Source organism: Crocuta crocuta, unplaced genomic scaffold, assembly GCF_008692635.1.
Source record: "Crocuta crocuta isolate KB4526 unplaced genomic scaffold, BGI_CrCroc_1.0 scaffold107, whole genome shotgun sequence".
NCBI lineage: Eukaryota > Metazoa > Chordata > Mammalia > Carnivora > Hyaenidae > Crocuta > Crocuta crocuta.
This window is the reverse complement of record NW_027531877.1, coordinates 1,786,695-1,802,693: the sequence shown is the minus strand read 5'-3', so window position 1 is coordinate 1,802,693 and position 15,999 is coordinate 1,786,695. Positions and strand designations below refer to the sequence as shown.

General features: G+C 40.5%; 1 protein-coding gene across 1 annotated transcript in view; it reads right to left on the bottom strand.

The window, feature by feature from the left end:
- Positions 1–15,999, bottom strand: part of STK32A (serine/threonine kinase 32A) — a 121,381-nt gene that overhangs the window by 35,706 nt on the left and 69,676 nt on the right. Inside the window, exon 6 of the mRNA XM_077772995.1 lies at positions 4,141–4,178. Coding sequence (XP_077629121.1) covers positions 4,141–4,178 — 38 coding nt within the window. The remainder of the gene's footprint in view (positions 1–4,140; positions 4,179–15,999) is intronic.

Genomic DNA, 15,999 nt, shown 5'->3' with positions numbered 1-15,999 from the left:
TAATGTATGTTATAATATATGAGCATATAATGTATATGTAATATAATGTATAATACAATGTATTATAATACACATATATTTTATATATTGTATCACTAACATATATTATATACAAAATACATTATACATATATATTATATATACATTTATATATAATATACAAAATAATGTATATATTATAATACACTGTTATATATTGATACATATATAAACATATTTCTATATTATATATAATTATATTGCATTAAATACATATATATAAAACATTTATATAAATATATAAATTATATCTGTAAATACATATATAGTTTTTTTCTTGAAAAGATGCTACCCACTTGATGTTTAGGCCTGTTTTGGGACTCTGCGAGGAAGAAGCTATTCAGGCAGTAGGATTAGTTCTTCAAACCCCCTGACTGAGGTTTTGCTTTTCTCTGTTCCCTGGGACTAGGGATGATATTAAGGAAACTAAATTATAGATGATGCCATAATTGTCATTTTCTCAGATGTGACAGGCAGACGTTATTGCTCCTCTGGATGCAGCATTTATTTCCTGAATAATTTAAGACAAACACAAAAATGTAGACACTATGGAATTGATAGGATTGGATGGGGTACTTCGGTTGGTAGGATATGAAAATATCTATCAGGACAATTGATTACAAGACATCGAAGATCTAACGCCAGCCTGGGCTCTGAGACAGCAAATGAGACATGTGGGGAGAAGAGTCACAGGTATGCTCGAAATTAAAAACATTTTTTCAGTCAAATTCTGAATGTTCACCTACATGGTGGAAAGATTCTCCATTTTACAAAAGGGTTTAGCTCCTTTAAATTGGTCTTTTCTGATGAATATGAACGGGCAGGAATCAGGAAGAAGAAAACAGTTTCTGCCCATCACTGACTGGTGCTGAATTAAAACGTAAGCAGTGTGGTGTAACACGCAGCTCACGTGGAGGGACAGGCTTCGGAGGCATGTCATAGGCAGTTAGCATTCACGGCTGCTAAAATCCCCGTGCAAAAGGAGCATGGGATGGCCCATCGGGGTGCCATACTATAAACGTGGAGGGAGAGGACGAATGAGGGTTTCATATATGAGATCTGGAAAATCACACCCCAAGTCACTCGAAATGGCAGGCGTCGATTTGTGGGTCCATTGAGTCGCACAAGAGCAGCTCTACAAAATGAGCTCGAGGGTGGGAGTTACCAGGAATATGTTCATTTAAGAGTGCTTAATTACGGTCCCCGAGCAATGCCTCAAAGCCTTAGTTTTTCTGAATAAACAGACAGTGAATAACCTTAAAAAATCTTTCTTCAGAAAGGGATCCCTAGGACAGTGTTTCGGGAATAGCTCTCCTATCTGTCTGCTTCTATCCCATGCACACATCCATCCCCTTCCAAAATAGTGGTTCACTTATTACCTGTGGTTATTCTTGAGGTGAGTAAGTCCTCTTAAGTCATTGTTGAAACCCAAAAACTTGTGAATGGAAGGGTCAGGACGCCAGGTAATAGGTGTAGACTGGGATGGCCGCTCCTACTCCCCTAAGCAACAGAGCCCCAGCCTTCCCAAATGTAAAATGCCCTGATAAGCAGACTTAGCCTCATGTGCATGGGAGAGAAAAGCAGAAGAGACCACTGAAAGTGTTGCCGGAGAATCAGGGCTGAACAAAATTGCTTGGACACAAGGCCTAACAAGTAGATGCACAGAAGATTTGGAATGCCCCTTCTGGAATCAGAAGAATTTTTTTGGTAAAGACAGATAAATGCCCAGATTTCACTGACCATCTAATACAGACAGAGCCACGTAAAACAAGACGTTGAAGACTAAGCTTCCTTCTTTAGGGGACAAAGCCATTAGTGCCTCATGAAATGATATTAATATTTAACTTCTGAGTGACTTTCTAATGGCAGGCCCTGCAATCAAGCAGTTTATAAATAGTATGCTCGTTTGTTTTTACAGTGACTCTAAGAATTAATTACTCTTTTGGTTCCTCAAAGAACTAAGATTCAGAGAAAGTTTAGACAGTCTGTTGAAACTCTCAGAGCTAGTGAGAGGGTGAGCTAGGCTTTGAACTTAGGCAATTTGGCTCTAGAATCCACACTCTTAACTAAAATATGACATAATTATACTTTCACAAGGGTAATTTCTTTTTTTTTAATTTAATTTTCTTTTTTTGAGAGACAGAGAGAGAGGGAGGGAGGGAGGTAATAGGTAGGTAGGGGGGCAGAGGAAGAGAGAGGGAGAGTCCAAGCAGGCCTTGATCTAGCAACGATGAGATCACGACCTGAGCTGAAATCAAGAGTTGGATGCTTAACTGACTAAACCACTCAGGCGCCCCACAAGAGTAGTTTCTACACGCAGGTAAACTTGAAGATTAATTTACTTTTGGACCTTTCTCCTAATCTACAATCACCAAGCTGAGAAGAAAGAAATCAAATGAGAGAGAATAGGATGACTTGATTGTAGACATAAGTCGAAGCGATGTTTGAGGCCCAGGATTAAAACATTCCTCTCTGAATGGAAGGTAAATCTTGAAAAGTCTTTGGTCAACAGGACCTATATGTCTCCCTTTAGGGCCTCGACAAATGGTAGAGCAATCTGTTTGTACCTAAAGGCAACAGTTATCCAGGGAGCAAGTGGGGACAGAACCCCCAAATTGTGCAAAAGTGGCCTCTGTGGGTGAGGGAAAGCCCCCTTCAAAACTCAGAAGCTCCACAGAGTTTATCTGCACGAGGGTGAGTGAGGCTCCTGACTTCTTAAGGCAGGGACAGCCAGTATTCTCACGAAAGTCACCTTCATGCTCAGTCTCGCTATTGCTCACAGTTCTGAGATTCTGAGCGTCTGCTCCCAACTGTCAGAAGTAGTAAAGGGAAGGAAGAAATTAGGCCCTGGAAGGAAGTGGAAAAAATCTTTTTAGACAGTCCATAAATAAATAATGACCCTGAGCTTTGAAATTAGAGGTCATACACAAAAGTGTTTCTTAGCCCTCTGAGCACAGGTAGGGGCTGGCAAATCAGGTGTAAAATGCACCCAGGTAAATAAGTAATGAGTGACTGATGGTGCTTGGGAGTTTCGGTCCCACTGTAAATCCCTTTTGTAAAAATCAAGTGAATAAGGAGCTGTGCATCTTTAGGACTCCCTCAGCCAACCGCTTGCTAAACATGCAAGAAAGATCCTGCTGCCGCTGTAGCATTTACATCATGCAGGCTGTGTGTCCTACACGTCTGTCTGTCCTCCTGTCCCAGCATATCCAAACGTACATTAAAATAAACATTGCGAAGAGATGTCTCACATTACTCATTGCTGGCAAAAGCTTGCTCTCAAGATCTCTTTAATCAGTGTTGCTTGGGCTTCAGGCGTCCGCTGGTCACCATCACGGTTATTGCCATATCCCCGTATCACTTTCACATCCGGGTGCCACCTTCCCTGTTGTCTACTTTCTCTTTTTCTTTAAACTGACTGTTTTTTTAAACTTTTTAATTTTCAAAATTTAAAAAGTTGTATGTAAATCCAAGTTAACATATTTCATTCTTTTTGTTTGCGTAGTAATATTCAATTACACACCACATCTTCTTTATCCGATTGCAAACTGATTTTTCTTTTAACTGAAAAATCTTTGAACAGAAAACTCGAGATCTCGTCTGCAGATGTGCAACCAGGTTTCCTTCCTAAGGAGTAAAGCATAAATGTAGATGCAAGGAGAACAAAAGAGTGTTGCTAATAATTCAGCAGATACTCTAGCCTATCAATTGTTCTAACCTTGAGGCTTTTGCTATGTTTATAAAAACAGAAAGATGATTTTTATAAAGATAGTAAGCCAGATTAGCACCAAAAAACTGTGATGGTTTTCTTGAAATCAGTAGGAGAGGAAGAAAATTGAAAAGAGGGTGACATTTTCCATTGTATAAATATGTTACTTAAGCGTGTACTGGTATACTGGTGCCACTGCTACAATGATAAGCACCCCCCCACCCCAGATTGTCCCTCCTACTCATCAGACATTTGTACATAGAGCTCGGCTGACTGAATCACGTGGGGCTTTTCCCACGTGTAATACTCCTTTGCTGCGGATGATCAGTTCTGTCCCATGTACTTGGTTCTCTGTGCAAGTCACATTGATTGCAAACAAATCATTTACTTACCATGTTCATCAAGCAAAATATTGTCAGGCTTCATATCTCTAGGGGAGTAAAAGGGAAAGAGAAAGTTGGTCATAAACAAATACAACTAAAAGGTAAAATTGAAAATGCACAAGAGTGCTCAGTGGGGTTGAAACAGTGAGCTAGCCCATCATCATTCACGGTCTCCTCCAGTTCCCACGGTCAACCTCTGACACGGTTACCAGTTAAACCCCCAGTTTCTAGATCAGAAATCAGGGGCTCAAAGAGGTTAAGCAACTTAATGCCAGGTCACAGAGTAGGTAAATGGGAAAACTGGGCTTTGAGCCTGAGTCTCTCTAATTCAAAGCCTAAGACTTTGCATTTCTGTAGTATACTTTACGCAAGTAAGTAGATCTCCTAGGGTCATGTGAGCAATTAAATTGCTATAAGGTAGTAGTATTAATTATCATTTTCATCTGTGTCACTCTGGAGTGACAGTCAAGACTCTACAAAACAAGGAAACAAACGATCTATCCTATGGTTACATTTTAAACTTGCAGAGATTAGAATCTTTTTAAGGATTATGCTACAATCCCTCTAGTTACTTAATAAATAGTATTGCTGGGGTAGTTAAAGGAACTGGACTAGTCTTCCACCCATTAACGGGATCGGGAACAAAACTCACCCTCTTCCAATGAAGGCAGTAGTGTGATGGTAAATACTTAGAGGAATGACCCACACTGTTTTCAAAGTCCTCAGACACGAGTATTACTGTAAGCAGCACTTCTCCATCAGAGGACAGCACTGGCATTCATAGGGGCCCCCGCTCTTGCACTCTCAGGTTTTTACTGCCCTTCTCTAATGTACCATGAAAGCCCTTCAACCTAAATTCACAAAAGCCATTAAAGACAAAATTCTGAAATAGGTTTTGGGGGCACATTTCCAGCCTAGTCAAGTGGCTTTTTTGTCACCAGAATAAGGTGACCTTAGTCTTTGATAGACTAAGATTGTCAGAGTCCTCTTTTCTTAAAAATATTCATAAATAACAAGCCCCTTGCCTACAAGCAGGACAAAGTAAATACCACACCGTCATGTGGTGCATGTGCAGTCTCGTAAACTTTGAACATCTTATTTTGCTTGTTAGGTTCTTAAAATGGTTCTGGATTTGTAAGTGATCATCTGTATCTGTGGCACATTTTTTTTTTCTGGTGCAGGGTACAGTTGGCTAGAAAGATAGAGTGTCGGGGGTTTAAACAGTTTTCTTTCTTTCTTTCTTTCTTTCTTTCTTTCTTTCTTTCTTTCTTTCTTTCTTATTTTTTTTAAAGATTGGGTAAACTGTCTCAGAAGCCTAGGAACTATTGTTTTTATTTTTTTATTTTTTCATGTTTGTTTATGTTTGAGACATACACACAGAGAGAGAGGGAGCGAGCATGAGCAGGGGAGGGGCATAGAGAGAGGAAGACAAAGAATCCAAAGCAGGCTCCCTGCTCTGAGCTGTCAGCATAGAGCCCCACGCCAGGCTCAAACTCCTGAGCTGTGCCTGAGCTGAAGTGGGATGCTTAACCAACTGAGCCACCCAGGTGCTCCTCAAACAGCAGGGTTCTACGGCTAAACTCTCAGCGTTGCAAACTCAATCACAGACACTTTGATGGATTCTATTGTTTCAAGAAATGTCAAGTATCGTCAAAACTCACTTTTATGAGACCAAGTCCTTTTGTAATCTGGCTCCTGTGCTCCAGCCACACAGAAGCACGTATGGTCCCTCACATGCTTCCTGCACCCTCGCCCCACTTTCTGCTGCTTGTTTACCTGAATCAGAGCTCTCTCACCACTGTACTCAGAAAACGCAGATTCATCCTTCATCCTACAGCTCCAGTGTCACTTCTTGCAGGAAGCGTTCATTTCATGAATTTCCAATTCGGAGTCATTGGCCCCTCCTACATGCTTTGCATGGAATACTTCTTCCATTATACATTTATCATGCTTATATGTATTTTTTCTCCAACTGGATCATAAACTCCTTCACGCTGGGATGGTTTCTAGATTAATGTCAAATTCCATTCCATAAGTTCACGGTGCCTGATAGGCAATAAATGAATGTCTAAGTGATACCAGGACAATTTCTAGTGCATTCAAGAAGGTTAATCCTGACTGTGTAAACTCAGAGCATTAATGGTGCACCTTCATACACTCTTGGCAATCCAAAGCTCAAGGTAAATCGGGTATTAGGCTATTGCTCCTTCTTTCAGACCTGCCTCCCGTGAGCATCAGTTATTTTTTTGACAGGCAAAAAGGAGACAAGGAGAGAGTGCCTTGGGTGGCTCCGTTGGTTAAGCATCCGACTTCAGCTCACGTCATGATCTCGTGGTTCCTGAGTTCAAGCCCCGTGTTTGACTCTACTGACAGCTCAGAGCCTGGAGCCTGCTTTGGATTCTGTGTCTCCCTCTCTCTCTGCCCCTCCCCTGCTCATACTCTGTGTCTGTCTCTCAAAAATAAATAAACATTAAAAATTTAAAAAAAAAAACCAGGAGACAATGAGAAGCCCTACCAGGAGGCAAGATGCTTGGGTGGTGGCACAATTAGCAAAATGATTTCTTTCCCTGAACTTATGAGGGTTTGGTGGGAAAAAAATTGCTGTGAGTTGGACACTTTGGGAACTTTCTATTAAATCCTTGGGCCTCATTTTTCTTATTTATCAAAACCACGTATCATTGTATCTACCACCTTTCCCAGGAACGAAACTTGGAGCTTAGAGAATAATACAGAGATCAGAGTGGTAACCATTAGCTAATTTTATATATCTTACAGTACTCTTACATTCACGTATTCATTGAATATTTACCTACTTTGATAACAACTGTGCTAGAACATAGGGAATATAGAGGTAAATGAGATACGGTTCCCCCTGGGATGGAGAGGATAAGAAAGGCTCATAAGGAACCAGACCAGAAGGACTACAGTGGAAAAGGGGCATATTTACTACTAAATTCAGACAAAGACTCTGAGAAAAAGACAAGGCAAATTTTTAAAAAGGGGGTTTTTGACATAAAAATAAATTGTATAAACATAGATTCTGAGTACATAGTTTCCCCAAAATGTGATGGGGTAATTTCTTAAAGCAAGCCCTCCACCCATTGTTGGCCTAGAACTCATAACTGGGAGATTAAGAATTGCACTCTCTACCGACTGAGCCAGCCAGGTGCCTGATGATGTAACTTCTAAGTCACTACAGGGTAAATCCCAGGATGCTAACATTGTTTATTCACGTAGCAGAGGAGAATGAAAATAGACCCCATGTACTCTATGAAAATTCCAGATAGAACAAGCTGATATTTTTTAGTTCTGAAACTTAGCATGACTTCCTCATCTCTTTAGCCTGCTCAAATTATGCTAAGCATGAAAGGAATTATTCTATTTCTTTCATTTCAGGTGACTTATACTAAGGTTCAAGTCAGTGGTTATGCTCTAAATCACCTCGGGTAGCTGTAAACACCATGGGTCTTCAGACCTAGCTCAGTCCTGTGATGCTTGGACTCTCTAGGACCTTCTGATGTACAGTCATGTTCAGAAATACCATCTAGGCATTGTCCACATCCAAAGATGTCAAACTGATTTTAAACCGTGAACCTCTGAAAAGCATATCTATGAATGAAAAGTCTTTGGAAAAACACATTAACTACTTTTGACAAAATTATTTGGTTACAATATATATGGAGGACTCTTACAACTTTGCTGTCATTAGCAGGTCACTAATGAGTTCCTTCTCCCTTGCTCTTCCTCATTATTGATGATTACAGTGTCTATGTGGATGTTCCATCAAATCCCTTAGCACTCACTTCCCTGAATTACCGCCAATCATCTTGCCATCTACCCAACCCCATTTCCTAATTGTTCTTTTGCTATTAGAACTGCCCATCCCCTGACCAACCTGGCCTTCACTCCAATCCAATTCCCAAGCTGGCACACGTAGCACACAGAGACCATCAATTACTGACTCTGTAATTGATGTAGATTTTGTATTTCTACATCAAAACTGTCACTTCTATCCTCCCTTCCCTTCCGCAGCCATTGTTACCATTCCTTGTACAAACCTTTAATTCTCTCACCCCTTCAATTGTACTCACATATTAAACCCCCAGTGTTGGGCACTTGAGATGAGCACTGGGTGTTTTATGTAGGTGATAAATCAAGGGAAACTACCCTCCCAAACTAGAGCACACTGTATACACTGTATGTTAGCTAACTTGACAATAAATTATATTAAATAAATAAATATCCCTTCATGTTACAAAAAACAAAACAAAACACAACCCCAGTATTGGTTAAATCCAGTTCCCTGACTCTTCTCACCTTCAGCCAAGCTCCTGAACTTTGCTAGAAAAGACATAAGCACTATTGACTTATCATTTAAATTCATAGCTACAGGCTCGGTCAGTTAGGCGTCTGACTCTTGAGTCTGGCTCAGGCCATGACTTCACAGTTCGTGGTTTTGAGCCCCACATTGGGCTCTGCACTGACAGTGTGGAGCTTGGGATTCTCTCTCCCTCTCCTTCTTTCTACCCTTCTCCCACTTGTGCTCTCTCTGTCTCAAAATAAATAAATTAAAAAAAATTCTTGGCTACTGTCTCAAGCCAGCACCAGCGTGCCAAGCCATAGAGTGATACCTTCCCCAAGAGGACCACTTCACACTTCACCATTGCCCCTCAGGTGTCTTCCACTCCCCCCACCCACTTTTCTCCGATGATAACTGAATCTCCTTACTTCACAAAGAGAATTATCTACCACTATGTCTACCAACCTCCCTATTTCTGTATCCATACTCTCGGCCTTCCCTCCTGTTATACTGGATGAAAAGTTCCTGAATCTACCCCAGACAACTCTTCTCCTGGGGGCTCTGGATCTTCTCTCCTCGCACCTTCTCATGGATTTCGCTTAGCTAGGTATTTCCTTCCTTCTCCTACACCCTCTCTTTCTACTCTTCTTGTATGAAGAATTTTATGATTGAGTCTCTTGGAAATACCTTCCTTGATGGATACCCACTTCCACTTATTGTACCATTTTACTATTTTCCTTTGCAATAACACCTGTGGATTGGGTTGTTAATAGGTGAGAAATGAGAAATAGCATCTCCATTATCCTTCTCAGCTCATTCTAATCAGGCTTCCAACCCCTCTACTTCCTGAAATTGCCTATGCCAAGTACATTGATGACCTCCAGCTTGCCAAACCCAATGGGTGCATTTTTATTTGACATGCTTCACTTCTCAGTGGGTTGATCATTCATTCCCTTCTGACAGACTTTGTTGTTGTGGCTTGCAAAAATCCCTTTTCTCCTGGATTTCCTTTTGCCAGAGATTCCTTCTCAGTCTTGTTTGCTGTTAGCTTCTTGGTTCAACCTCTAAATGCTGAGATTCCCCAGAGCTCAGTCATATATAAAACTACTCTGCCCTTAAGTGATTTCATTGAGTCCTGTGATTTTAAATGTTATCTATTTTATTAATATAAATAAAGTATATGTACTTTATATATTTGATATCCATCCCTGACCCTGGGATTCTAGATTTATAACATATCAAACTTCCTGCCTGATGTTTCCATCTGTATGTCTAACAGTCATGATAAATACAGTATGTTCTAAAGAGAACCTCTGATATTTACACACATCTCACACAAACACCCAAACCCTTTTATTCCAGAATTCATTACCATAGTACATAGCCCATGATTCTCCCATTGTAAAACTAAAAATCTTGAGATCACTTTTAATTCTTTTCTTTCTTGAACTCATAGCACCAGTCCTTCAACAATTCTTGATAATTGTACCTTTGAAATAGAATTATTGAAAACTGTATGGTGGTTCCTCAAAAAATTAAACATGGAAATTAGCACATGATCCCACAATTCTCTTTCTATGGGCAGATACCCCAAAGAACTGAAAAGCCGGCCCTTGAACAAATATTTGTATATTTGTGTTTTTAGCAGCACTATTCACAGTAGTCAAAGAAGTAGAACAAACCAAATATCCACCAACGGGGGAATGGATACACCAAACGTGGTATATACATACAGTGGAGTTCAGCTTTGAAAAGGAATGAAATTCTGATACATGCTACAACATGGATGAACCTTGAAGACATTTTATACTAAGTGAAATATGTCAGACACATAAGGAAAACATGGTTTGACTCCACTGACGTGAAGTACTTAGAATAGTCCAGTTGACAGAGACGGAAAAGAGAACCATGGTTACCAAGGGCTGGGGTGAAGAGGGAATGCTAATTTATATTTAATGCATATGGAGTTTCAGTTTGGGATGGTGAAAAAGTTCTAGAGATGAATGGTGATGACTGTACGACAGTGTGAATGTACTTAATGTACTTAACTATTGAAAATAGATAGAATGATAAATTTTACTTTATGTATTTTTTTGCAACAACAAACTTAAACAAATATTATAATTACCATTTCTACCGCTACCATCATCATCTTCAGTTGAAGGGTTGCAGTAGTATCTTCCTCTTCCTTCTAATATTATCCCCTAATGATCCATTGACCACACAGCACCCAGAGTGGTGTTTTTCATTACATACATCTTCCCTGCATAACATTCTCTGGCTCCCAACCTCCATGGAATAAAATCCAAAACATTTACCTCTGGCATATATGCCCTTTACATACTCCAGCCCTGCATAGCCCTGAGCTACACATAATAGCATCCTCTCCCTGCCACATACCACGCTCCAGCTACACTGGTCTGGCCTTACCTTCGTACAGATGGCCCCCTCTGCCTACAATCCTGTTCTCCCAGACCTTCACTTGGCTTGGCGCTTTCTGACGTTTCAAGTCTCTGGCAAAACATCATCTCCTCCAAGGTTCATTCCTGACCACTCAACCTAGAGTAGCCTCCCCTCTGTCCTTATCTCTTTACCTTCATCTTATGTTCAATACTGCACTGTTTTCTTACTTATTTATGGTTTTTCTACCTCCAGTGGAATGCAAGTTCTCTGGAAAAGGATATGTTTTCTGTATTGTTCAGTGCTGTAGCTCCCAGGCTAGTAAAAGTGCTCAGAAGAAAGTAAGGTCCTAAGTAAATATTGGTCATAAAAACGAGTCCTTGCCTTCTAAAACTTCTGGAATAATAAGCTATACATCTCTTTTCCCCTTACAGAGAGAGAGAGGAGAGGCTCCTGGGTGGCTCAGTTGGTTAAGCATCCTCCTCTTGATTTTGGCTCAGGTCATGATATCATGGTTTGTGAGAGCCCCGAGTAGGGCTCTTTGCGGAGCCTGCTTGGGATTCTCTGTCTCTCCTCTCTCTCTACCTTTCCCCTATTCTCTCTCTCTCTCAAAATAAATAAATATTTTTTTAAAAAAAGAGGAGAGAGAGAAATAAGCTCCCTTTGGTTATGCCCAATGCACTGTAAATACAACTATCAGTTTTTGTATATTTCAGTAAAGGGAAGAAAGAGGTGATTCTGCACAGAGTCTGTAATTTCAGAGGGGCTACAGCATTTTGATCAAATACAGGTCTACGGACACACACATTCTGTAGAAATTCTTCACTGTGTCTTGGTTTGATGAAATAGAAAAGGCTGAATCAGCTGATGCCTACTGTGGGAACTATTAATAGCAATGTAGAAATACAATGCCCCCTGTGGCAGGGTCCAAGGCGGAACTGATATATCTGCTGTTCTCACTTGAATGACTTTACAAGACATTAGTAGAGCTAAATAGGCTAATTACATCCCTTCACTGCACCTACCCTGGAATCAAGTTGTTCACCCTGCAATCCAATATCGGGTATTGTGAGAACAGGGAGCAAGAAAATCAGTATATCCAAACCACAATCCACCCCTTCAGTGTCCATGGCTTTCTGACAAGTCTACACTTTGGGTTTCATTCTTTGTTACATAATGTGCTCTTAAATTGGGTCCTCTCCAAATTCTTGAGTGGGGAAAAAATATTATACATACAATTCTACAATATATTATTTAAGACATCACACAAAGGCGATTGATCACATAAACTGACCTATGTTAAGAAACATGTGAGGTGGGAATCGCAGGGTGTAAGGGGTAATTGTAAGCAGAAACGCATAGTTTGGAAGAGGAGGCAGAAGTGAACAGTGCTGGAATGAGATTGTGGGCAAGGTACGTCCTCCATTTCTTTCTTACGAACGGGTGGATTCAATTTTATTTTAATTTAAATTTTATTTTTTAAAGTTGGAATATAATTGACGTATAACATTATAAAAGTTTCAGGTATATGACATAGTGATCCTATACTTAGATATATTGGGAAATGATCATCACAATAAATCTAGTTAGTATCCATCACCACAAATAGTTACAGCATTTTTGTTGTTGTTGTTTTGTTTTTTTACTGTGATGAGCATTTAAAAGATTTATTCTTTAGTAACTTTTTGCCTGCTTATTTGGTTGCTGTTGTTCAACTCCAGCATTTCCCACAGTTTGCTCAAGGGAACATGAGTTACAAATATATTCTGTAATAATAAATATATGTATACATATGTATACATATATATATACTGTTTGCATATTCATTTTGGGCGTGCTGGCTCTTCATAGATAGCACCACTATTCAATTCATTACTATATAATGCAATTATATATTAATCAGGTGCTGAGGGCAGTGATTTTATCATCTGAGAAAATGTGATACAAGATCCCTTTGTGAATTTGTGTTTCTTTTCCCAAAGTGCATTCAAGATAATAGTATGCTCACCATGCCTTTCTTCTCTCAAGTATCTTCTTCTAGGGCTTCTGAACTTCTCCTCCACTGTCCATAATAATTTAGCTTACTGTCCACTGAGTACCACACAGGCTAGAGCACTAGACCCCCATCCCAGCATCTGACTGACTCTTCTCCAATCCCCACAACTTAAGCAGCTTGTCAAGGTATTCACCCAAGGAAGATAGGTTTCTCTGGTAATAGGAAAGGGTGGTAGGGACCAGATGTTAATGGACACTTTGGTGTAAAAAGATGACAGTTCTTCACTAGAGAACCAGTTGAGGGAGTTACAAATAAGCACTTAAACCAAAATCTCAGAAAGGACTTCTTTTTTTTATTTTTTTTAAATGTTTTTATTTATTTCTAGGAGAGAGAGAGAGAGAGAGACAGTGTGAGCAGGGGAGGGTCAGAGAGAGAGGGAGTCACAGACTGAAACAGGCTCCAGGCTCTTTGCTGGCAGTCAGCACAGAGCCCAACGCGGGGCTTGAACCCACGAACCGTGAGATCATGACCTAAGCGAAAGTCGGACGCTTAACCGACTAAGCCACCCAGGCGCCCCAGAAAGAACTTCTTAATAGTCAGATACTTCCAAAGTTGGCATGAGCTATCACAAAATCTTAAACTGTGACGTGGATGTTGTCATGGAGGCTGGGTAAGCATTTGACTGCAATACAACAAGGGTGTAGTGCAGCAGAGGAACTAACCTTCCCCCCTGACCTTTCAAAAACCTTTGAGCCCTGACCCTCTATAAGCCACCCAAGGCTTCTCACAGAGGCTCCCTAAAAGCCAGCTCCCTGACTTACCTACAGTCACAGAGCTCATAAATGGCAGAGACTGCATTTAAATGTCATGGTCTTTCCGCTATTGCTCACTTGGTTATTTTAAGTAGGATGGCAAGTAGGTTCCGAGCATGGGGCCAACTCTTTAATTAGCAGTGTCTACAGTATTGAAAAGGACGGCCTTCAGATTCAAGACAAAAGAGTGCCAAGATTGATCAGAAATTCCTGACAAAGACACAGGAAGAAGAGTTTGAGGAGAGTCAAAAATAAAATTTGTCAAACTGCTCTACTTCTCATGAGTAACAGAATGGTTCTCGCTGCCATTTATTGTCCATGCTGCAGCAGCTACTTGATAGACAACATATCTTTTTAAAATTTTTTTAAATGTTTATTTTTGATAGAGAGAGAGAGCACATGCATATGAGTGAGTGGGGGAAGGGCAGAGAGAAAGGGAGACACAGAATCCAAAGCAGGGTCCAGGCTCTGAGCTGTCAGCACAGAGCCTGACATGGGGCTCAAACTCATGAACTGCGAGATCATGAGCTGAGCTGAAGTCGGATGCCTAACCGACTGAGCCACCCACATGCCCCTAGACGGCATATCTTTCATTGCTCATCACAGCCCCCTAACTTAGATATTACACCCATTTTTGCAGATGAAGAAGGGGTAGCTCAGAGAGTTTAAATTACTTGTCCAAGATTGTATGATAAGTAACTGGTAGAGTTGGGGTATGACCAGAGGTTGTGAGGTGCAGTCTTGGTTTATATCTCAAATGTTCATATTTTACTTCTCCAAAGGAGAGAGAATAATGTCTTCCTATACCTGGGGGTCTGTGATGTGGCTCAAATTAGCCTGCAACAAGTTTAATTTTTTTCATAGTTTCCATTGTATATTTGAAAACCATGTATCTTTTCCATCCTACTCTATAAGATACCCATATCTCTTTTAATGTAAAAGTAAAGTTCTGCCTGTCTTACTGTGGAGTAAATCTGTTGTTCTAGGAAGGCGAATCATGTTTATCCTGATGATACAAACCCAATAGTACAGATATTCGTGTGTGAGACAGACACCATCCCACTCACTGGAGATTTTTAGCCCACTTGCAGTCTTTGGAGGCACAATGTTTAATGACAGACTGTTTAATGCTAAGCAGCAAGGCTGCTTTACTTAGCATTGCTCAGTGCTAATTCACTGCCATTATTTAATTTGATTCACACAGATAGAAGCCTGGGTCACATTTACCCATTCTACAACCAGGGAAGCTAGGAGGCAGTGTAAAGGACCTCAACCAAATCCCCCCACCATATTGGCCAGTCTGAACTTGGGTCTCCTGGGTCTTTCCCTCAATCCAAAGAAATTTTAGGGAAAGAAGTGTACTAGTTAGAGGAAGGGAAAGAGTCTAAAAAGTAAGAGATACCAAAAAGTGGTCATCTATTGATCGTAACTGGTATGAAAGGTTTTTTTCAAAATGCTTTTATTTTATTTCTGAGAGAAAGAGACAGAGCATGAGCAGGCAAAGGGTAGAGAAAGGGAGAACACAGAATCCAAAGCAGGCTCCAGGCTCTGAGCTGTCAGCACAGAGCCTGGCACGGGGCTCAAACCCAGAAACGTGAGATCATGACCTGATCCGAAGTAAAATGCTTAATTGACTGAGCCAGCCAGTGGCCTCTGTTTATTTGTTTTTAAATTAAATAAAGGAGAGGAATATTCATTTTGAAGCAAAAAGCAATTTGCTCCATTTCAGCTCTAGAACTGAAAATATCCACGCTGGCTGCAGTCATACATGACCAGGGTAGAATTCAGGTGCCAGCATCTCTGCTCTTTTCTACCCTGCTACACTGCCTAGCTAAAGGAGATAATGTGAAATCTGTCCTGCTTTCTTCTTGATAATAGAACCACAACTTAGCAGTAACATATCTAGTCCCAGGTAGAGGGATGATTGTCATGAATCAATCATGAGAATCTGTTGCCCTATCACAGCTTCCCTTAATTTGGGAAGGAGCCAGTATGGCCAATGAGACCTAATGCAGATTCTATTGTAAGGGCCTTCAGAAAAACTTTTGGTTCTCCAGTCAAAGATTATAAACACACTGCTGAGACTCAGAGCCCTGAATCTGTAAATTGAGGACAATAACAATATCTATAGGGTTACCATGGAGAATTAATGGTATGGGGCATGTAAGGCTCCAAGTATATTAATCTGCACATAGTGATTATTCAATCAACTGTCAGAAAACATTGAGCAAGAGAAGGACAAACACCATATGTTTGCACGTATAGGAGGATGAGGAGGAACTTAATGGAGGACAATGGGGGAGAAGAAGGGGGGAAATAGTGGGGGAGAGGGAGAGAGGCAAACCATGAGAGACTCTTGA